Source organism: Gorilla gorilla, chromosome 13 (assembly GCF_029281585.2).
Source record: "Gorilla gorilla gorilla isolate KB3781 chromosome 13, NHGRI_mGorGor1-v2.1_pri, whole genome shotgun sequence".
Taxonomy (NCBI): Eukaryota; Metazoa; Chordata; class Mammalia; order Primates; family Hominidae; genus Gorilla; species Gorilla gorilla.
Window position 1 is genome coordinate 129,914,723 of NC_073237.2, and position 22,763 is coordinate 129,937,485.

Sequence of the window (22,763 nt, forward strand, 5' to 3'; positions counted from 1 at the left end):
CAAGGCTTGGGGTCTCTGGTCGCAGCTCCCCTTTACTCACAACATTCGTGCACCTGGTGCTCACAGAGACCCAGCAGTTGCCAGGCTTCCCCGTCCCATGAAACAGTACCCCCCACCCCATAAAACAGTTCCCTGGGTTGCTCTCGGAGCCCTTCTGCTCCAGCCCCCATCAGCTTCCTTGGGTAGCCGAGGCTGGAGAGGAGGTTCTGACTCTGACCAGGCAGCTCTCAGTGGGGCCCTGGGCAGTTGGAACCTGAACACCTTTCCAAGGACTGCAGGGTGTGAGGCTGGGGCACGCCGAGCTGGGATCTGGGCCTCCCAGGCTGGCTTGTGTGGCTTGCCTGGGCAGGGAAGGCAGAGCAGCTGGGGGTCTCTGTGTCTGTGCGTCTCAGGGGGTGTGTGCGCACATGCAGGGAGTGAGGGGCTGGAGGGAGGCAGGTGGCCACCGCTTCTGTGTTGGCGTCACCTGGTCAGCTGCCCTCCTAGGGCAGTGCAGCCAGGGTTGGGGGAGGGGCATTTATGAGCTCCAGCATGAGAGGGACCCAGGTTTGAGCTCTGGCCCCGGCACGACTAAGCTGGGTCCCCTCCGAGGATGAGTCTCTTGTCTGCACGCTGGGTTCCTCTTTATGGAGTCAGGACCACGATCTTCCTGATTCACGCAGTGTGCATGGCCACGGACCGTGTGCCAGGCCCTGTTCCGTCACTGTAGACACACAGTCAGGGCCTGCTGAGGACGCGGGCGAGGGGAGCACCCTTGCCAGCCATCCTAGGGTCATGTCCCCTCCACAGCAAGGCTGGGAGAAGGCGTGGTGGGGACTGGGAGGGTTGTGTCTAGAGTAGGCGGAGGGCTAGCGTGGGGGGCGGAGCTGCCCTTCCCTGAGTCCTTGCTCCCTCCTGAGAGCACGTGGGAGCACGCAGGAGCCCGAGAGGCCACCCCATGGGCCATGGCCCCCGCACTGCTGTCCCGGCTGCAGCCACTTCCTGCTTAGCCTGGACAAAAGTGCCTTTGTCGGGCCGAGTTCCTCCTGGAGCCTCCCTGTCCCTTTGCTTCCCAGGAGTGTCCGCCGGACGGGAGGAGCTTCCGCGAGGAGCAGTGCGTCTCCTTCAACTCCCACGTGTACAACGGGCGGACGCACCAGTGGAAGCCTCTGTACCCGGGTACCTGCCGCCCTGGGGACCCACCTTGCAGGGAGCTGACTGAGCTTTGGGGATAGCCCTTCCGGCACCTGGGACCAAACTCGACGGGTGGGCAGGTGGGGAAATGGAGGTGGTCAGACGAAGAGCCGGGAATGAACCTGGGTCTCCTGAGCCCTGGCCCAGGGGTCTGTCCCCTCCCCCATGACCCATGACATCAACACAGGACAGATTATGGGACTGAGTTCCCTGCAGGCCTGACCTCTGAGGGCAGTGGTGACTTGCTCACTTACTGGCTTCTGGGCACAGACAGGAACCAGCCTAGACGATCCCAAACGGAGACTGCCCACACGGTCCCATGGAAAGCAAGTAGTTCAGGCAACAGTGTAAATGCTTCATCTTTCTCCTGCTCACCCGAAGGGCCAGGGCTGGGGTGCCCAGGGCCAGCAGCACAGGGGTGTCGAGATGGCTCAGACCTCCTGCAGAGGGGGAACCCCAGTATGGGTCTCAGGCGCTGCTCCCCACTCACGAGGAGGTAGAAGCTGGAACTCACGGGTTGTGGGCTGAGCCAGACGACCCATCAGTTTCTGCCACTGAGACCTGGACAGGTTCCTTCTATTCTCCAGGCCTGAGTTTCCCCATCTATGCAATGGGAGCTGTCTCAGAGGGAGGAAAAGGGAAGTCCTCTGAATCCGCGTTTCCTGCCCCGCTGAAACCTTCTGTCTTTGTCTCCCTCCACCAGATGACTATGTCCACATCTCCAGCAAACCGTGTGACCTGCACTGCACCACCGTGGACGGCCAGCGGCAGCTCATGGTCCCCGCCCGCGACGGCACATCCTGCAAGCTCACTGACCTGCGAGGGGTTTGCGTGTCTGGAAAATGTGAGGTTGTTAAACGTTGTAGCAAAAGTACCGCCGGTCTCACTGTGCTGACTGCCCACCCGCCTGTGGGAGGCAGTGGCGGCCCCAGGGCCTGGCCACAGCGCCCTCCCAGCAGCCCTCTCCCTCTCCCTTCCTGCAGCCCATCGGCTGTGACGGGGTGCTTTTCTCCACCCACACACTGGACAAGTGTGGCGTCTGCCAGGGGGACGGTAGCAGCTGCACCCACGTGACGGGCAACTATCGCAAGGGGAATGCCCACCTTGGTAAGCCACAGCGCGCCCTGGAGTCCAAGCACAGCAGAGTCTGGGAATCGGGGGTCCTGAGTGTGCTCCTGTCTGCAGCCTCCTGGGTACCACTGGGCAAGTTCTTCCCCTCTAGGGGCACCTGATTCAGAATCCCAGCCCGGGCGAGCTGGCCCGGTGATTGTAGGCCTCCGTTGGCTTGCAAGAATGGGCAACCCTTTGTTGAGGACCTACTGGGTACCAGTGGACACTTGGCTTGGGGGTCACATTTGCCCTTTGAGACAGCCTGCAGGGAGGTGTTAACAACACACTTTTTTTTTTTTTGAGACAGAGTCTTGCTCTGTTGCCCAGGCTGGAGTGCAGTGGCTCGATCTGGGCTCACTGCAACCTCTGCCTCCCAGGTTTGAGCAATTCTCGTTCCTCAGCCTCCCGAGGAGCTGGGACTACAGGCATGTGCCACCAAGCCTGGCTAATTTTTCTATTTTTAGTGGAGATGGGGTTTCACTATGTTGGCCAGGCTGGTTTCAAACTCCTGACCTCGAGCGATCCACCCGCCTCCATCTCCCAAAGTGTTGGGGTTATAGGCATGAGCCACCATACCCGGCTAACACCACACTTTAAAAAGGGAGAAACTAAGGCCCGAGACCCATTCTCTCTGCAGATATGAGGTTTGACTCTGGCACGCTGGATTCTGGGGCCTGAGTTTCAGAGGCTCCCTGTCGGCTCCAGGCTGACCCAGCCCAGAACCCTTCCTTCCCTTGGGCAGCAGCTGTCCCCTTCCTAAGCTGCGGGCATTTGGCCCGATGTTTGTGTCCAGCTCTGTCCCAGCCCTCATCGGGGGTGGGCGTCTGTGCATGGGACAGGACTTTCTACTTTTGGAGGGATGTCACTTGTAATGCTTGGCATTAGATTGAACACACTTTTGGTTCTGAAGAAATGCTTGAGGAATGGAACTAGGTTATTGCAACCTCCAGACCTGGGAAAGCAGGGCAGCTTCAGACCCACTTAGCAGATGGGGAAACCAAGACCCAGAGTGGGAATAGTCTGTCAAGGTCCCAATGAGGCCAGTTGACTCTGGACTAGAACCAGGCCTATTAGGGCCACGGAGGACCCGACCGTGTCTTGAAGGTCGAGAGAATGACCTCAGCCTGCCACTGAGGGCTAACTGCGGCGTGAGTGTTGGCTCCAGGAGGTGCAAGTGGGAGGGCACTGGAGAGGGTGGGGCTTGGACATGGGACCTACGGACGGGCATGCCGGACTGACAAGGGACAGGCAGGGATGTGAATAATGTGGGCTGGGTGTCCAGCAGGGTGAGGTGGGCAGAGGCCCTTTCTTTGGAGGCCTCGCTATAAGAGGCACTAAGGTGTCTGATTTTCCTCCCTTCCTCCCACAAACCTGCTCACATGGCCTCCTGCTGGACCCAGGGCATGCAGAGGGAGAGTGGGCATTGGGGCAGCATGTGTCTTGTAGGGCACGTAGTGTGTGCCAGGCACTGTGCACACAGTGAGGCCTGGGAGATAGGGCTCATGTCCTTGTGGAACTCAGCCTGGGGCCCAGGGGCTGACGTGCAAACAGCACCCCTCATTCTTCTGCATACTCACAAGGTAACTCATTCACGCCTGGCAACAGCTCTACAAGTCTGGCACTATTACTGTTGCTGAAATATACAGAAACAGTCAAAGAGAGGCTAAATAACTCATCCAAGGTCACACAGCCACAAGAGGCAGAACGGGGCCTGAACCCAGGCAGCCTGCTCTTGGCCTGTGATCCTCCCAGCTGAGCCACACTCTTTCCCCGGACGAACTGTGCTTGGTAACCACACTGGGGGCTGTGGGATGGGCTGGGGTATTAAATGCTCAAGAATCTTGTGAGCTGCTTGCTAATTTGAAAATTAAAGTATAACAGTCTGTATTTAAATACATTATATTTAAAACAAAGTCACCATTTTCTAATCCTTTGATGTCTATAACTATTTTTTTTTTTTGAGACGGAGTTTTGTTCTTGTTGCCCAGGCTGGAGTGCAATGATGCGATCTCGGCTTTCTGCAACCTCCGCCTTCTGGGTTCCAGCGATTCTCCTGCCTCAGCCTCTCAAGTAGCGGGGATTACAGGCTCCCACCGCCATGCCCAGCTAATTTTTTTTTGCATTTTTAGTAGAGACAGTGTTTCACCATGTTGGCCAGGCTGGTCTCGAACTCCTGACCTCAGGTGATCCGCCCGCCTCGGCCTCCCAAAGTGTATAACTATTTTATCTGTGTGGCAAAAACACCATATACGGGTGTGCTGCAGCCTCTCTTCCCAATGCCACACCCAGTGATATCAGGTTGGTAGTGCAAACAAACATAGCTTCAGTCGCTTGCTTCAAGCTTATGTCTTGAAACCCAAAGAAGGGGAAAAATGTTTTAAAATGCATTTTGAAGTTAAGCTGCCCTATTACAGTGGCTTGAAATTGGCCACAGCAGGGGTGTTTACACCACGGAAATTGGCCAATGCTACAAGTCAGGGCTCCTGTTCCCCCGTGTCTCCAAAGAGCCTACTGTTAAACATTTTCCAGAGCACGGCTGTCCGTGAGGGACAGTTCAGGATCTCCAGGGACCTGTAGGTGTGATGGTGTTAGGGGAGGGATGGCAGGCGGGTACCGGCCTGCAGGAGACACTCACCCCAGCAGGGAGACGCACGCGGAATCCTCCCTTCCCGGAGGGATCCGGTGAGACAAGCATCAAGCCCCAGGAAACGTCTGACCTGGAGAGCCCCTTCTTTCCTGTCCCAGGGCATATTAAAATCTCTCCTTCTCCCCAGGCTCCTCTCTCAGCCACCTGCCAGCAACGCCTCTCCTTCTCTGAGCACCTCCCCTCCAGACCCTTGGTTTCTTTCTAGCTGGGAGGACTGCATGGCTGCCTCCGCACGGGCCTGGGGGCCTTGAAGACAGGCTCTGAGCTGGCTGATATTGCCCGATCTGGATCTCAGCCTGGGGCCTGGCGCTTAGGAAGGGCGTAGGCTTAGTTGGAGATTCTATTTGCAGCTCTCCTTGTCCTTTCTCACCCACGTCTTTGAGTGTAGCGAGCCTTGAAAGTCAACGTGTTGTTGTCACAAGACAGGATTTTAAAATGGCAGTGACAATGCACGCAGGGAGCTGGGGCTTCATCGGCTGCCCAGGGTCTCCTGGGTGACACATGGCAGAGCCGGACTGAACTCCCAGTGTGCTCCATGTCCCTGTGGCCCTCGCTGTCCCTCGGGAGGGGCTGGGGCAAGCACGGATGAGCCCTCCTATGGCCTTGGTAGGAAGGGGTGAGCCTGGGCAGGTGCCCAGCTTGGTGGGTCAGCCTCTGCAATAGGACGGGGCTGAGCTGAGCTACACAAGCGGGTGTGGGGGTTGGGCCAGCCCTTAGACAGCCACCACTCACCCTCCAATAGCTGTGGAGTGGGCGAGTGCCACCCAAGGCTGCCTTTCCAATCAAGAGGGGCTCACTGTCATCCGTTTGCCTCCAGGTTACTCTCTGGTGACCCACATCCCGGCTGGCGCCCGAGACATCCAGATTGTAGAGAGGAAGAAGTCTGCTGACGTGCTAGGTGGGTACGCAGTGTCTGGCAGCTGCCTCACTGAGCTTTTGGTTGTGGAGCGTTGTGTGTGGCAGAGAAGGGGCACTTGACTCTGGACCCCTTCCTCCAGGACAGGGATGGACCAGTGCTGTGGGCATGGCTGCAGGAGCCAGAACTTGAGCCAGCTGTGTGGGTGTGGCTGGGGTGCTTATAGGGGAGCCAGCTTTACCCCTGTGCGTGGCAGGACCTTGAACTCAGAGCTGCTGGACAATGGGAGGGTGGTGATGTTGGGTGGTGAGCTCCCTGTCACTCGAGAGCCTGGCACAGGCAGAAGCTGGGGGCCGCTGCAGATGAGATCCCTGTGGGGTTCGAGGAGTGAGTCTCAGGAGGTGACAAGGTCAAGGTAGCACTGAGAGGAAGTCGGTGCAGAGGTAGGATTCCGACTCAGGTCTGGGGGCCTCATGCTGATGTTCTTGCCATTAGTCAGTCTCCACTGGGAGGCTGGGCTGTAGGAGGGGAGTCCTCTAACCTGAGTATTCTGGAGTTGTTTCCATGATGGACAGAGTGGTGAGGCCCCATCTTGGTGGCAGATTTTGAGTGTAGGGAGCCTTGGTGGCAAATTTTGGAAGAGCCCTCTGGGGAGATGGAGTATTGGCCAAGCAATGTGCCTTGTCTGCACCCCTTGGGCCACAGTGGGCAGGTGCTGACACCTGTGAGCTGCTCTGTGCTCGGCCCTTCCCTTCATGGGGCGGGCTTGGGTATAGGGATGCTGTTCTTGGACACAGGTGCAGCCCCAAACCTGACACTACCTGGGTTTACTCCCCCCACTGCCTCCCACTCTTCTTGAGAGCCAGAACTGGTGGGGTGAAGCCCATCTCCTAAGGGGGTGCTGGAAGAGGAGGCTTTGCTGAAGGTCTTCAGGCTGGGACCCACCTTGGGTTCTCCTGTTCCCTCTCCAGAGCCTAAGGGCCAGCCCTCCGTATGTGCCCTGGGGTCCGAGTGCCCCTGCCCCAGCAGGTCTGTGCTGCAGATGCTGGCTCCACCACCCAGCGCCCTGGGGGCTGCTCCCTGGCCCGAGCGGGGAGCCGGGCCTCTCGCCAGGCCAGTTGCTTTGTCGCTTGCTTGCTGGGAGAGTGGAGAGGCCAGGAAACTCCACATTCTCTGAGCTGGCTGCAAAGCTCTTGCTCTTGAAACAGACGCGTAGAAATACCAAGGGTGGGCTCGGAGCACTGGGAAAGCCGCAGGAAGGAAGGTCGTTACTGTCAGGAAACAGGTTTTGGACGAGAGCCTCGGATTTAACCCTGTGCATATACCTGGAAACAAGGCCGAGACAACCAGGCCCCAGCACACTCCCCCTCGCAGAACTTGGACTCTAATTTGCGTTATCTTCTGACTTTTCTACGTGAAGGGGGTTTTTCAAGCAGACATGTCCTGCTTGTTGCGTCTGTCTGATAATAAATTAATTGCCCCGGCTCCTCTGTTCATATTGCATCAGGAATTTGGAAGCCGAACTCCTCTTCTCCCACTGGCCAGTTCCTGGAACTGGCTTTAAGGACACCCTTTGGAAGACACAGTGTCCCGAGCGCCGAGTCGGCCTCCTCCCTGCGTCCCCAGCCCTGGAGGCCCCCTACCTCTTCTCACTCTCCATGGCCCCAGGGAGGATCAGTTCCCCCTGAAACCCCACCAGCTCTGGGCAGTTGTTCCAGTCTGCAGGGGTGGTGGGGAGTGGGGGCTGCAGGGCTTCATGGACCATTTGTTTCCATCCTGAGCTTCCATCAGGCTGGAGTCAGGCCCTGGGAGTGCCCACCCACCCGGCCCCAGGAAGAGGGCGACTGAGATTGCACCAGGCTGCCCTGGCCTGATTGAGCACCTCGGCCAGGCCTGGGTGCACAGGTTGACTGGGTGAAGGGTCAGCATGGCCCTGCCTGCAAGGGCAGCAGGAAGTCTCTGCTCCCGTGGAGAGATTGGAGCTGGCCAGCTCAGGGCGATCCCCAGGAAAGGCCTGGTGGTCAGCACACCCATGCCAGCCAGGCCAGGGCTGCAGGGTCACTCTGTGTGGATGACGGGAGGGGCACCCAGGACCCCTGCTGCCTCGTGTGTGCCTTCCACAGGCCACAGACTCTCTTGCTCCAGACCGGGTCCCTTGGTTGTGGTGCGACCTCATTACCTTGCAGCCCCTCGGCTTCTTCATAGGCAGCCGCAAGAACAGGACCAAATGGGTCCCCAGCCAGCCGTGTTCAATGTCTAGACCAGTCCTTCATTGCTGATTTTAGGCTGAGAGGAACGTGCGTTTGCCCCTCCTCCGCATTCACTGGCCAGACTCTCCATGATGGGAGTTTCCTGTCTCGGGGGCATTTGAGCCGGGGTTCTGGAGGGCAGGGCTGGTGGTGGTTCCCTGAGCTGGTGACGCTGGCTCCTCCCCCAACCAGTTTGGCCTTTTGTGACCGGCGGCTTTGCCCTTCCAGCTCTTGCAGACGAAGCTGGCTACTACTTCTTCAACGGCAACTACAAGGTGGACAGCCCCAAGAACTTCAACATCGCAGGCACGGTGGTCAAGTACCGGCGGCCCATGGATGTCTATGAGACCGGAATCGAGTACATCGTGGCACAGGGGCCCACCAACCAGGGCCTGAATGTCATGGTACGTGTGCCGCAGGCCTTGGGGGCCCCAGGGGCCCTGGGCACTGCTTCCCCAGAATCCAGCCACAGGCGGGGTCTTCCAGCCCGTGACACCCCCAGGGCCACTGTGCGCATGCACCCGGCAGCCTCACCACTCTGCGTGGGCTGGGGCTTCACGTTTAATCACTGTTACTCATTCACTTGTTCTTTCACTAACTCCCTCCCCCATTCATTCATTCACTCAGATTTTGGTTCATTCACAGTCTCCCATTCACTCATCAGTTCATTAATTCATTTACCTGTTCACTTCTCACTCAACCACCCATTCTCTCACCCACTTCTTGAAATCATTCATTCCTCCATCCATTCACTGTGGCTAGCTTCCCTGGAGGACCGGCGGGGGTTCCGTGCTGGCCCATTTCCTGCCCTTTGGGAAGTCCACAGGGAGCTCGGGGCATTAAGGTTGAGGCTGGACCCCTCCCTACCCCACGGTGGAGGGGTTTATGCCCCTACCTAGCTTCATGCTCCACCCCCTCCCCGGGCACTATGGTGCTGGGTCCTTAGTGCCAGGGCCCAAGGTAGTTCCCGTGGCCCCTGCCCCTCCCCTGACATGGCCTCCCCAGGATACTCAGGGGTTCTGGGGTGGGGCTCAGGGCCCGAGCAGTGGGCAGGAGAGAGCGTGGGCCTGTTATGCCCGGCTTGCCACAAGTTCTTCTATGGCTAGCGTCTGGAAATGGAGCCTCTGGTGGCTTGGTGCCTCAGCACCGAAAATATGTAAAGGACTTGTCATGTCACTGAAGTCAGGTGACATCAAGATGGGCAGTTGTGGTGCCCGTCAAGGCCTGCTGGCTTTCCTGGAGGCTGAGGGAATACAGCAGGGATGGAGCCACCCCACGACCTAGGCTGTTTTGGTTTCCAGATCTCACTGTAGTGGGTTTCATTGCCTCACGTTGCAGGTCATGAAATGTGGGCACAGAGCGAGTGACTTGCAGTCATGGAATTGTGAGTGGCACGACTGGGCTTTGAACCCAGGCCTGCCTGGTGCCAGAGCCTGTTCTTTGTTTAGCTGCTGTGCTGGAGGGGTCTCTAACTGGGGGTGCTTTTCCATCTCCCCACACTGCTTTTTGGCTGAAGAGCTTGCCTGGTGACCCCGGAATCAAATGGGGGCCACGCATCTCTGTGTCTATGCTTACCTGGTCCTGCCTGGAGCTGTGTCTGGAGGTGGATTGACCACCTGGCTTTGCCTCCTGGAGGCAGGGGCTGTTTTGTAGGTCAGGGTCCCCAGAAAATAGACTCTGAGGTGGGGGTTTGTGTACAAGAGGGCTTGGGGGGCAGTGTCAGGAGCGGTCTCGGGAACACTGGTGTGGGCAGGAGGGCATGGGACTAGACAGAGGGGGCAGCTGAGCTGTGATGCAGTTTCAACGGGCTTCGGCCAGCCCCCTGGGGGTCGCATTATCTCAAGTTGGGGCAGGAGGGCATCGCATACTGCCAGGTGTAGTTGCCCCTTGTGGGGGGCATGACCTGGGGAGAGACAGCTCCCCCTGGCTGAGGGAAATTCCTGGGGTGGGGCACAGCTGTGAACTGTTGCACGCCCACCCCAGGCAGTTCACCGAAGGGTGGGGTCCGTGGTCCACCCCCGGCACAGCTTGGACCCATGCGCTTTGCACGAGTCTGCCTTGGCAGGGAACAGCCCCTCTAGAATTGCATTGGTTTCTTTCTCAGGGAGCCTTACAGGAGGAAGTTTAGTGGGGTGAACTGCAGCTGGTGTAGGGGCTACAACTGACACTCACAGTTTCCTTCTTCTGCGACGCCCTCTATTTCCCCTTAGCCTGGCTTAGCACCTCAGCAGGGCCAGGTGGCTACCTGGTGAGGTGACCCTGGTCTCCATGACCGTCTCAACCTGAGGCTGCTGCCTTTGTCCAGTTATCATCACAAGGGGCAGGGGGATACCAAGAGATGCCCAGGGAATCAGCAGGTGCCACATAGATTCTTTGGCCCCAGGGTCAAACAACGCCTTTCCTACTCTTTTTTTTTTTTTTTTTTAAGTAGAGAGAGGGTCTTGCTATGTTGTCCAGGCTGGTCTCGAACTCTAGGCCTCAGGTAACCCTCCTGCCTCAGCCTCTCACAGTGCTTGGATTATAGGCGTGAGCCACCTGCCTTGGCCTGTCTGCTCTTGATGATCAAGTTCAATCACCCAGCCAGGACGGCCACTCGTTTCCATGCTGCTGGTCTCTTGGCACAAAACGCCCAAACAGACCGTGTGTGGCCGCAGCCTAAAGTGTAATGAAACTGTTGCTTCGTCTTTGGGTGGAAACGTTCCCCATGTGCAAACCAAGGTCCCCAGACCACAGACCCCAGAGCTGCAGGGATGGGGAACACACAGTCCCCAAGTGGTGGCTGGGAATGATCGCTACTGCTACTGCCCCTCTGGCATCCCAGACCCATGTCTTCTATGTGCTGGGCACACAGCACCAGGACTAGGCACAGGGCCAGAGGGTATGAGACAGCTGTGTCAGCAAGGGACCCAAGCTCCCCCATCCAAGACCCTTGCACCCACATCCGCTTTCTAGCTCACAGCTATGGCTGTGTGGGGGTGCCCTTAAGAGCAGAGAAAAATGGCCAAACTTGATTTAGAGATGGGTCGGCTTGCCCTGAGGGTGCAAGCTGGAAGTAAGATCTACTTCACTAAAGCCCCATCCAGGGCTGGCCTGGAAAAACGGCAGTGAAGGAAAATCCTTTGATTTATGTGGGTGGTGCCTCATGGGAGATGCCCCATCCTCACGGGCGTGCTGCCTTTCAGCTGGCACTGTGGCTCCCCCCTCCATTGCTCCATCAGGCTGGCATTTCTGGGTGTTGCAGGATACGGCAGGCCCAGTGGATCTCACAGTCATGCGCCCATTGTGGCACGTCCTCTGCTATAAAGCGGGTCCCTTTGTTTAATGCCATGTTCTCGGTACCCTGTCCCGGTCAATCAAATACTCTGTGAGCCTTTGGGTGTTGGGGCTGTGGCTGAGCTTCTTTGGGCAGGAAAGGCAACTTTTATTTAGGACCAGATTCAGCACTTCCCCTTCCAGGATGGAAGGGGTCTGATGTGATCAGCTTGTCACCCAGTAGCTGAGTGGCCTTTAGAGGTGGTACTTTAGAGGCTTAGTGTTGAGGCCAGAGACTGGACGTTCAGGAGTGGAAGGAGCTCTGGTGGCTGTGGTGAGTGAGAAGCCGTGTGCTGGGGCCACACGTAGCTTCCATCCCTTCCTCCACGCTGATTCATTCACCCGTTGTGCCTGCAGTGGGGTGAAGATGCCAGTGACTAGCCTGTGTCCAGTGGCAAGGCCATTCTGTCTTCTACTGGCGTGTTTAGTGCCTCTTGCATGGTGACACTTCCTGGTACAAATGAACAAATGAAAGGAAGACCTCCATCCTTTATGCCTACTCCCTAGATCCAGCCACAGGTACCTCCTCCAGACCTCCTGGTCCCCAACCTTCTGATCTTTCCCACCCAGGCTCCTGACCAGCCAGCCAAGCCACTTGCCACCACCCGTGATTCAGTTCATACTCTCATCTCGGGCTGCCCTGCCTCCCATCACACCAATGCTTACATCACATGCACTGCCTGAAGCCCATGGGGAAGATTTTCCTTCACTGCTCTTTTTCCAGGCCAGTCCTGGATGGGGCTTTAGTGAAGTAGATCCAACTTTCAGCTTGCACCCTCAGGGCATGCCGACCCATCTCTGAATCAAGTTTGGCCATTTTTCTCTGCTCTCCCTTCATCATAAGGGCCCACCACCACACAGCCATAGCTGCGAGCTGGAAAGGGGATGTGTGGGTACAAGAGTCTTGGATGGGGGAGTTTGGGTCCCTTGCTGACACAGCTTTGTCGTACCCTCTGGCCCTGGGTGTGCCTAGTCCTGGTGTAACACTTCCACCTTACGATGGATTGCTGCTGGCGGAGCTGGTAGAACTCGTGTTGGAGGCAGCTCTGGCTGTGTGGGTCGCCTGACGTCCCGTAGCCCAAGTGTTCCATCTCTAGTAGGGCCTCGCAGCGTGCCAGAAGTTTTTTGCAAGTGATGTGTATTTATTTGCTGCAGATGGCCTTGCTCCAGAACCATAGGGTGCTATGTTATGCTTTCCCTACAGGCTTTCCCGAAATTCCATCTGACATCTTTCCCTACCACAGATATCTCTATTCCTATAGGATCTGCCAGGTCATACGGCCCATGTGGCGGGCTGCTTTCCTCACAGCCTGGACCTGCTGCAGGGCCCCTTCCACTCAGGATCCCACCCAAAGCAGCAGCTTTTTTTTTTTTTGTTGTTGTTGTTATTTTTGAGATGGAGTCTTACCCTGTTGCCCAGGCTGGAGTGCAAAGGCACAGCCTCAGCTCCCTGCAACCTCCGCCTCCCGGGTTCAAACGATTCTCCTGCCTCAGCCTCCGGAGTAGCTGGGATTACAGGCGCCCACCACCACACCCAGCTAATTTTTGTATTTTTAGTAGAGACGGAGTTTCACCATGTTGGCCAGGCTGGTCTTGAACTACTGACCTCATGATTTGCCCGCCTCGGCCTCCCAAAGTGCTGGGATTACAGGCGTGAGCCACCGCACCTGGCCAGCAGCAGCTTTTAATGTCACCCAGCAGATGAATTGAACAGATATTCTTGGATGTGGAATATGCTGGCTCCAGAATTACTCTTCGTGGTGGAGGGTATGAGATGCTGTCAATTTCTCTTTCCTCTCAAAGAGATGTCTGGCACGCCCTAGCCCGCTGAACCCTGACATTTCCACTAATGTAAGGGGCTGCTGAATCTTCACAGGGTTGAATCTCTGCTCCTCTGGAAGACAGGTGCTTTACCAAGACCTCTGGCACCAGTGCCTGCTCCTCTGATCTGATAAGTATGGTGCCATCAGTGCAGAGGACAAAAGTCAAGTGCTTGGAGTGGTCCAGATGCCTTTATAGTGTATTGTAATTGGGAGCGGGAGCGTAAGTGTAGCCCTGGGTCAAGACTGTAAACATATACGGTTGTCCACCCCAGGGGAATGAAATAGTTTCTGGTCCACCTTCTTGACAGGGATAGAAAAGAACGTATTTTCCAGATCAGTGGCCACCTAGGATCAACCTGAGGCCATGCTGATCTGCTCTAGGAGAGAGACCACAGTGATCACACCCTGGCAGTGGAGGCCACCGCTTGGTGGAGGGTGCAGCACCCATCCAGACTCAGATGGCAGATCCCCGGGGTCTGTCTGGTTATTGTGGGGGCTGAACTATTGAGTTAAATGTGGGACGTGATGGGCTGGCTACATCTGCATCCTTTAGGTCAGCCCCTACCTGCTCTATGCTTCTAAGTGCCATCCTAGTAGCCTGGTAGCATTTCTCCCCACGTTCTTTCCAAGGCGCTAAATTCTTTGTCATGAGAGGATGCACCCAGCAGTTCCTGAGGGCTGGTCCTGCCGTTCCGTTGGTGTATAGCCCCTTCTCCCAGGACTGCCCTGACTGGGTGAGAATGTGACTTAATCTAAGCTATTGGTCTGGTGGCTGGGAGAGGAGGGCAGGCCAACTCCTGTGGGAGTCCCGCGTGGCCATGAAGGCAGAGGTCTCTGTGTCATCTTCAGGCAGGGGTGGTGCTGGCTTTAACAGGGAGAAATGGGACAGGCCCATTTTTCAGGCCCTGAAGGCTTGGGACTTTTGAGATTTGAAGTTTTTCAAGTGTATTGACTCAGATCCCCACACCCCGAGTCTCAAGGTCTCCCTCTTCTGGTTGGACTCTGTCCTGGGCATAGCAGGCCTAGCAGAGTTGGGAAGAGCACGCTCTCTGCTCCTTGGAGGCGCCTCTGCCTCTCCCGCCTTCCAGTTGCAGGACACGAGGGTGTCTTTCTCTGCTGCTGCGCAGACCCTCACCCTCACCTTTCCATGCCATCCTTCCATTCTTGGGGTCCTTTACTTCCACAAACCTTTACAAGTTTTTAACCCCTACCCCTGCCCCAGCCAACTCTCAAACGCTTGAGCTATTGCACCAATAGTGCATTTCCTTTCGCAGGCGTTCTCTCCCAGTTCCCTAGTGGCAAACCTTTTCACAACCGCTTCACTGTCTTCCAGGGGTCTCTGTGCTCCAGGCATTTCTAGGTGGGCCCTCGTTGCCTCTGCCAGCCCGTGACCCTCTCCAACATCCTATTTTAAAATCCTAGGCCTGCCTGCTCCTGACACCAGCTGGTTTTGGTTGGAATCTCTGGAAAGAGCAACTCCTGGAGAGAGGGGCAGCAGGGGTCTGCGGAGGGAGAAGCCGGGCTGCCCCAGGGTCTTGACAGGGGCCTCAGCCCATCCCACAGGGAGCCCTGGAGCGGGGATGAGCCTTCATTGTTGTCTCGAATTGAGGCAGAGCCTGGGTCTTTGTACTCCCACCTGGCCTGGGCAGTGGGGCTCTGGGTTGGAGGGTGGTGGGAGAGGGACACCGTGATTACTTAGAATTTCTGGCACATGGTGAGAAGAAAATGCAGGCCAGGTTTTGTTGGCTTCATTACTTAAATTCTCTGCATACAGCATGTGGAGACGAGGGCCCACCTGGGCGTGCCTGGAAGACAGTGACGCCTTGTTGCCTGTACCCAGGGTGGGCCATTCCCCCCACCACACATCCCCAGCCCCAGCCCTGTTCCCAGGCTCTTTGACTTGGATGCCCCTGGGGCAGGAGCACTGCGTTGGGCTGGGCTAGTCAGTGTCATTCCCTGAGGGGGCTCAACTGCCAGTCACAGCAGGGAACGCACCCTGCAGCTCTGTGGGAAGGGGATTGGTGGGGAAGGGGCTGGACAGAGTAAGGAGGGGCTGGGGACCCACTTCTCTTTCCCTAGGTGTGGAACCAGAACGGCAAAAGCCCCTCCATCACCTTCGAGTACACGCTGCTGCAGCCGCCACACGAGAGCCGCCCCCAGCCCATCTACTACGGCTTCTCCGAGCCCGCCTCCGAGAGCGCTGAGAGCCAGGGCCTGGACGGGGCCGGGCTGATGGGCTTCGTCCCGCACAACGGCTCCCTCTACGGCCAGGCCTCCTCAGAGCGGCTGGGCCTGGACAACCGGCTGTTCGGCCACCCGGGCCTGGACATGGAGCTGGGCCCGAGCCAGGGCCAGGAGACCAACGAGGTGTGCGAGCAGGCCGGCGGCGGGGCCTGTGAGGGGCCCCCCAGGGGCAAGGGCTTCCGAGGTAACCAGGAGGAGGGAGGCATGAGGGTGGGGCCCGGGAGGCAGCCCAGGGAAGGGGGCCTTGGGGAAGGGGTCTCAGGCCCTTTGCAGACCTGCAGAGGAGGTTCCTAAGAGCTGCCAGCTACCTGCAGATGTCTTCTGGGCAGGCACAGGGTTAAGGACTTGGGATAGGTCCTTCTGTCCATGCATTCTTTGAGGTAGATGTGCTCGTTGAGTGAGCGATGGGGTGAGCGAGAGATCAGACCATCCTGCATTTGACTCCCAGCTCCTCCACGGTGGACTGCGTGACTTGGCCAAGCCACTTCCTCTTTCTAAGCCTCAGTCTCGCCTCAGCTCGGACACCACAGGGAGCAAAAGCTTCGGGGGCCCCAGGCGCCCCTTGGCTGTGACCGTGTCACTCCAGCCTCTGCCTTTGTCCTCATAGGCCTCCTCCTCTGTGCCGGTGTCTCTGTGGGTCCCCTTCTGATAAGGATGTTTCTCAGTCCACGATAATTTCATCTCAAGATTCTTAACTAATTATATCTACAATGACCCTATTTCCAAATAAGATCACACTCTGAGGTTCCGGGGGGGGCCATGAATTTTGGGGGGATGCTATTCAATCCACTGCAGAAGTCGATTGAATTCCCATCAGCAAGAGATGATCCAGGCAGGTCTCATGCCTCCATTTTGCCCGAATTACGTCCTCTAGTTGGGCAGAAGCCCTCCTTCTGGGAGCTTCTTGGTTCAGCTTGGTGTTTCCGGCCCCCTCGTCCAGGTGCCCTCCCCAGGGCAGCCCTTGCCCCCAGGGCTGGGGCGTGCTCACGGTTGAGCCACCTGTTTCCTCTCCAGACCGCAACGTCACAGGGACTCCTCTCTCTGGGGACAAGGATGACGAAGAGGTTGACACCCGCTTCGCCTCCCAGGAGTTCTTCTCGGCTAACGCCATCTCTGACCAGCTGCTGGGCACAGGCTCTGACTTGAAGGACTTCACCCTCAATGAGACCGTGAACAGCATCTTTGCACAGGGCGCCCCAAGGAGCTCCCTGGCCGAGAGCTTCTTCGTGGATTATGAGGAGAACGAGGGGGCTGGCCCTTACCTGCTCAACGGGTCCTACCTGGAGCTGAGCAGCGACAGGGTTGCCAACAGCTCCTCCGAGGCCCCATTCCCCAACGTTAGCACCAGCCTGCCCACCTCGGCCGGGAACAGGACTCACAAGGCCAGGTAGGAGGCACTTTCCTGAGCCCTGTCCAGGGCCCTCAGGGGGCAGGATGGGGCCCAGGCCAGGTAGAAAGTGAGGCCCCACTGTGGGGGGTCTGGCCAGAAGGGCTGGGGTCCTAGAGGTAGAGGAGAGAGGGCCCCTTCTTCCTGGGGTTCTCCACTCGCTGCCCCGTGGATCTGAGCACAAAGTCAGAGGCCTGGGCTGGAGTGAGTTTTCCCGAAAAGTTATGTCCATGGATTAGGATCCAGGGCTGAGCCCCTATGTGTGCAGCTGATGGGGGGAAGGGAGGCAGGAAGCTAACAGCTCTGAGCATGCCTTGTGAGCCAGGGACAGAGCTCAGCATTTTATATGCATGGAAACATGTCATCGTCACAACCGCCCTTAGTGGTGAGGTTGCTATTTGCTATTGTGGGCTCAGAGAGAGCTAGCGGTGTATTCGAGGTCACAGAGCCTGAGGACCTGGGACCCCTTAGTTTTAAGCCTGGACAGTCATGGCACACACACCTGTAGGAGGAGGCGGAGCTCCAGGCAGCTCCCCAAGTGCAGAGTGGCTCAGTCCCAAGCCTCAGCAAGGGCTGGAGAGGATCTAGTGGATTCCTCCATGAGGGGCAAGACCCTGAAATGAGGGATAAAGAACAAGGCTGGCATTGCAGCTGGCAAGGGCCATGAGAGAGTCCACCTGGGGCCAGGCCTCCAGAGCCAACGCCACAGCTGGGTCTACATGGGCAGCCATGTCTAGGGACACCTGGGCAGTCACAGCCAGGGTTGTCTGGACAGCCGGGGACGCCTGGGCAGTCACAGCTAGACCTGGGGGAGTCTGAGGTTGGGAGCTTCCCTGGGTCAGGGACCAGCTGTGAGCAGGATGACCCCAGACCTGTCGTGTCCCTACTGGAGCACAGTCCGTGGTGACAAGCCCCGCCAGCCCCCAGATACAGTGTGGCCACCCTTGCAGGTCCCCACAGTTTCTCCCAGAAACTCACATGTGCCTGGGGGCTATTTTAAACAGGTGGTGAGTGGGGGTTGCAGGCAGGCACGGGCTCACTGGTGTTTGGTTTTATTTTCTGAGGTCCAACCCAAGCCCTTTGACTTTAGACGCAAGCATGAACTGAACCCGGCCTGGGCTGGGAGTGCTGAGTGGGTCTTCCTTGGGGCTCAGGGACTGAATTTGATGGGAGATTCAGGGTTCACTCTCGAGGTGATGTGGTTTGGGGACACCCTCCCACCCATCCAGCCCTGGGACCAGAGCAACAAAGCCAACCTCCCTGGTGAGCCGGGAGCCCCAGGGAATGCCTGCCCCTTTTCTCAAACTGTTTTCTGAGGCCACTGAAGTGCCTGGGGCTGCGGGGTGCAGGGAGGATGTCCTGAGCACTTCTGGCAGGCTCTGGGCGGAATCCTACTTTGCAGATGTGGACAGAGTGGGGCCTCGGAGCCTCCTCTGGCTGCCCCTCTTCCCACAGGGGTGGCACAGGGCTGTCTGCTCACCCTTTACCTTGGCATGCTCAAAGCCTTGGGTAGGTGGGGCCTCTGGCTGGTTCTCAGGACTCGGGCGGGGAGGGCCGGGCCTTGCTTTGGGTATAGTGTCTGAGTCTGAGAGGGGTCCTGGGTAAAGGGCAGGAGGGACGGACCCAGACAGTGCCTGCCTGTGGGAACGGCACTACTCAAGGCTACCAGTCTGTCTGTGTCTTCAGCGTGGGCCCTCTTCACCTCCCAGGGCAGTCCAGGGCATTACCTGGTATTCCGTGTGTGAGGCACACGGTAAGGCCTCCCGTAAGGTCCAGGGCATTACCTGGGATTCCGTGTGTGAGGCCCACGGTAAGGCCTCCCGTAAGGTCCAGGGCGTTACCTGGGATTCCGTGTGTGAGGCCCACGGTGAGGCCTCCCATAAGGTCCAGGGCGTTACCTGGGATTCCGTGTGTGAGGCCCACGGTGAGGCCTCCCGTAAGGTCCAGGGCATTACCTGGGATTCCGTGTGTGAGGCCCACGGTGAGGCCTTCCGTAAGTAGAAGCTATTAGTAGAAAATTGAGCCTCCAAGTGGCAGCAGTGGCGGGCGCCTTTCAGGACCCATTGCCTGGGTCAGGGAGGCCAGCTCTCTGGCAGTCACGGCCCTCCAAATAGAATAGGTTTATCAGAGTGGCACCGAGGCCTCGCTGTGGAATTTGGCTTAAGGCATGGACACTGTGTGAGTTGAGCATCTCTGTCTTCCTCTGGGCCTCAGTTTCCCCATCTCTCATTGGGGGGCTTGTCAGGGGCTGCCCTTCGGGCCCACCAGGTCAAATATTCAGTGATCCTTAGGCCAGGGTCATGGCACAAGCTTTCGGATCCTCAAGCCGCTTTGTAAAGAGTCTCTCCTGCCCCATCTTGGTTGACTCTTACCCTCCCCTCTTAGCCCCCCGCCCCAGGATATATTGAATTTCCAGGGCCTGTCAGGGGCCTCAAGGATCGATCAACTAAGCTGTCAGCACTCAGAAAGGCCCTGACTGCTGAGATGCCGCTGCTCCCCCGGCCGGCCTGCCATCAAAGGATGCTGCCGCACAGGGACCAAAGATGGCGTGGAGAGATAAAGGGCAGAGGGAGGCGGCGGGGGAAACCACCAGGCCAAAATAGCCACGTCTCGGCCGAGTTGTCCAAACACAGGAAGTCGTGTCTGCTCAGAGAAGGCAAAATCAAAGGGGCAGCCCAGAAAGGAAAGGCTATTTTCATCTTTCCAGAAAAGCTTCAAACAATCAAGGGAGGGGCCCCTGTCACCAGACTCCGACTTTGGGAACAAGCGTCTGAGACACAGAGATGAGGAGTCCCTCTCCGCAGCCTTGCGGGGAGAGAAGAACAGAGCACTTTCTGGCTCGTTTATAAACAAACACGGTGGCTTCAGAGCTTCTCCTGCCTTGGGAGCCCGTGAGCCTGTGTCTGGCCAGGCATCTGGGCGAAGGACCCTGAGGAGTGACAGGTGGTCTGGTGGTGACTCCACAGCCGTCACCAGCCCCAGTCTAGCAGCTCTGACTTTCACAGCTGAGAGGGGCAGTGACTTCCTTCCAGATGGAGGAGAGCGACGGGTTGGTGCTTCAGCGATTTCCTTGGTGTTCCGCTTCCGTGTGCTACTTCCAAGAACGGAACCTGCTAGGCGTTGCATTGTTGTGCAAATATATGCAGGGTTATGTTCAAGAGTTGCATCTGCTATGCCCCACACGTGCTGCTGTGAAGAGTGTGTGGGCAGCCCCTCCAGAAATACCTTTGGTGCTTAAAATCCAAAGGGTTATTTTGAACCGGGCCCGCTCTCTCTTGAGTCAGGCATGAGTCATGCTGCCTGCTGGCTCAGAGCGTGTAATTAGATAAAGATGGCGGAGCGTCTCCATGGGTGGGGTGGAGGGGCATGGGTTGGATCTTTTCATCTCTTTTTGTTCTTGGGGAGAATTTAAAGCTGTTGAAAGTAGGTGGGGACCTGGTCAGCACAGTTTAGTGTTTTCTGAATCAAACATTAAGGACTGGTCTTCCGGGTTCTCCGTTCCCTGAAAGGACTTACTCATCCTGATCTGGGTGCTCTGAGTGGCCCCCATTGGGGCAGTTTTCCAGGTTTCCAGGGAACTTTTGTTCTGAGATGACAGGGTCTTGGGAAACCCCCCACCCACCCCCATTTTTTTTTTTTTTTTTTTTGAGACGGAGTCACTCTGTTGCTCAGGAGTGCAGTGGCGTGATCTCGGCTCACTGCAAGCTCTGCCTCCCAGGTTCATGCCATTCTCTTGCCTCAGCCTCCTGAGTAGCTGGGACTACAGGCGCCCGCCACCACACCCGGTGAATTTTTTTTTTTGCATTTTTAGTAGAGACGGGGTTTCACCATGTCAGCCAGGATGGTCTCGATCTTCTGACCTTGTGATCCACCTGCCTCGGCTTCCCAAAGTGCTGGGATTACAGGCAAGAGTCACTGCGCCTGGCCCGCACCCCCATTTTTAAAGCTTCCTCTAAGTTCTAAAGAGGGAGGAGAAGGCACTCTTCCCTTCCCCTTGAGTCCCAGGATGGGACAGACTCTCCTGGCTTGAAGCTCCCAGGTGAAGGAGGCTTTGAAGAAACAGTGGGACCAGCCCCCAGCCCGCAGCCCTTCCTGGGCCTTGGTCCCCATGCCTTCTCCCTTCACGCCTCTTCTCCCTCCCTGAGTTTAGGGAGCCACACCAGTGAACTCACTGCTGAAGCTCCTGTGGGTAGATCATTCCTGGGGCCTCAGATGTGTGGTCAAGGCAGCGTTCATCCCCACAAATACTGCCTGGCTGTGGGATCCTCCCATTCCAGTCCAAGCAAAACAGAAGAGCAATGCTCACCCGCTTGCCTAACACATTGTAAACTCCCCATTCAATCCAAACCCATGTCTGTATCACGGAGTCAATCTGAAAGCCTTTCTGAATATAATGCTCTAAGCCTGACCACCCCCAGGTGACTGAAGGTCCTGAAGAAGGACCTGTGACCTGGCCCACATTTCAGCCCAGTGGAGTATGGCAGCTTGGGGTCATCTCTAGCCAGCCCCTCTGGGCCCAGAGGAAAGTGGAGTTGGGCAATGCCACCTGCTGCACTGTCCAGTTTAAAAAGGAAGTCGAGGCTCGAAGGACCTGCTGTCCACCGCGCCGGCTTGCCATCGCCCCTTCTCTGGCTCAGGGGCGGCGGGACTCCATGGTGGCGTCCCAGAGCAGATGCCCGGGCTGTGGAGCTGCTGCCGCCTCCGCTTCCCTCCTCCCCTGCCGAGTCCAGAATGAGCCTGCACATTGGATGTGGAGGTTGGGCCCAGGCACACCTACTGGTTCAAAGAAGCAAACAGTCCTAACAATAGTTGGCTTTGGCTGCATAGGCTCCAGCCAAGAATCATAGCTGGTGGCTGGCTGGGACCCAGCGTGCCTCCCCCCACCCCAGCAGGTCCGTGCAGCCATGGCCAGCCCGAATTGCACTGTAGGCTGTGGCCACGCCCCTGCCAGCAGCCAAGGTTTTTAATTTTGATAATTGGAGGCTGGATGCCTAGTGTCCCCCATTCCATCAGAGTCCCAGCTGGAGGAGGGGGTGGGAGAGAATTCTGGAACATTCTTAGCACATAAGACACCTTCTGAGGTCCCCTCCCCGGTGGGAAGAAGGAACCCACTAGCTGATGTGAGAAGGTAATATTGAGAAGCCTGCGTGTGTGCAGGGAGCAACTACAGTGCTGGGGGGCCCCAAATTCTCAGGCCACCCCTCCCCTCCGGAAGGAGCTCGGGCAGCTCCCATGCAGTTGAGATGGAAAACAATGCCAATCAATCCTAAAATGTGCCCCTCCGTGGGCGCCTCATCAGTTCCACTTCAGACAGTGGGAACTCTGACCGTAGCAGGTGGAGAGTCGGCCCGGGGCTCAGGACAGGTGTGTGCTTCAGGCGAACATACCCTCTGAAGAAAACTCCCTCGCCTGAAAAGCCGGAGCCTGCCGGTGGGGCCTGGAGCGTCTCATCACCTTCCCTGCTTGGTCTCGCTTTCAGGACCAGGCCCAAGGCGCGCAAGCAAGGCGTGAGTCCCGCGGACATGTACCGGTGGAAGCTCTCATCCCACGAGCCCTGCAGTGCCACCTGCACCACAGGTACTGGTCATGGGTGCCACGGGTGCCAAGGGGCAGCAACTGCCCTGAACCCATTTCCATGGACGTGGGCTGGGGCTGTGGGGCCCACCCACTAGCTTGCAGCCCCCAAACTGCCCTCGGGGTGCTTGTCCATGGCCTCCTGACTTGGGGGCAGTGTGGCGTGATAGGAGTTTGGGTGTCTGGTGAGGCCACCCTCATTCTCACAGTGTGCTAGACCATGGTCAGGTCCAGGCCCCTGGGGGTCATCCGGGCTACCACCAATGATCCCTTGTCTGTTGCCAGTGATACCATGTTTTGTTAGGGCAAACATCCTTTGGGTTAAAAGTAAGAAATCTTAGGTAGCAGAGATTTTACTTTCGCTTCCAGCAAACATAGGAAGGGAGTC

The 22,763-nt window shown here is 57.3% G+C and overlaps 1 protein-coding gene across 4 annotated transcripts in view; it reads left to right on the forward strand.

Moving 5' to 3' along the window:
- The window catches only part of ADAMTSL2 (ADAMTS like 2), a 40,005-nt gene that overhangs the window by 4,071 nt on the left and 13,171 nt on the right, over positions 1-22,763 (forward strand). For 3 of the 4 annotated variants that reach the window (XM_055351459.2, XM_055351461.2, XM_055351462.2), the window contains 8 exons: positions 1,056-1,158; positions 1,877-2,022; positions 2,157-2,280; positions 5,748-5,828; positions 8,264-8,439; positions 15,250-15,598; positions 16,429-16,801; positions 22,281-22,378. In XM_055351459.2, the coding sequence (XP_055207434.1) occupies positions 1,056-1,158; positions 1,877-2,022; positions 2,157-2,280; positions 5,748-5,828; positions 8,264-8,439; positions 15,250-15,598; positions 16,429-16,801; positions 22,281-22,378 (1,450 nt within the window). The remainder of the gene's footprint in view (positions 1-1,055; positions 1,159-1,876; positions 2,023-2,156; positions 2,281-5,747; positions 5,829-8,263; positions 8,440-15,249; positions 15,599-16,428; positions 16,802-22,280; positions 22,379-22,763) is intronic. The other variant, XM_055351460.2, reaches the window with a different exon arrangement.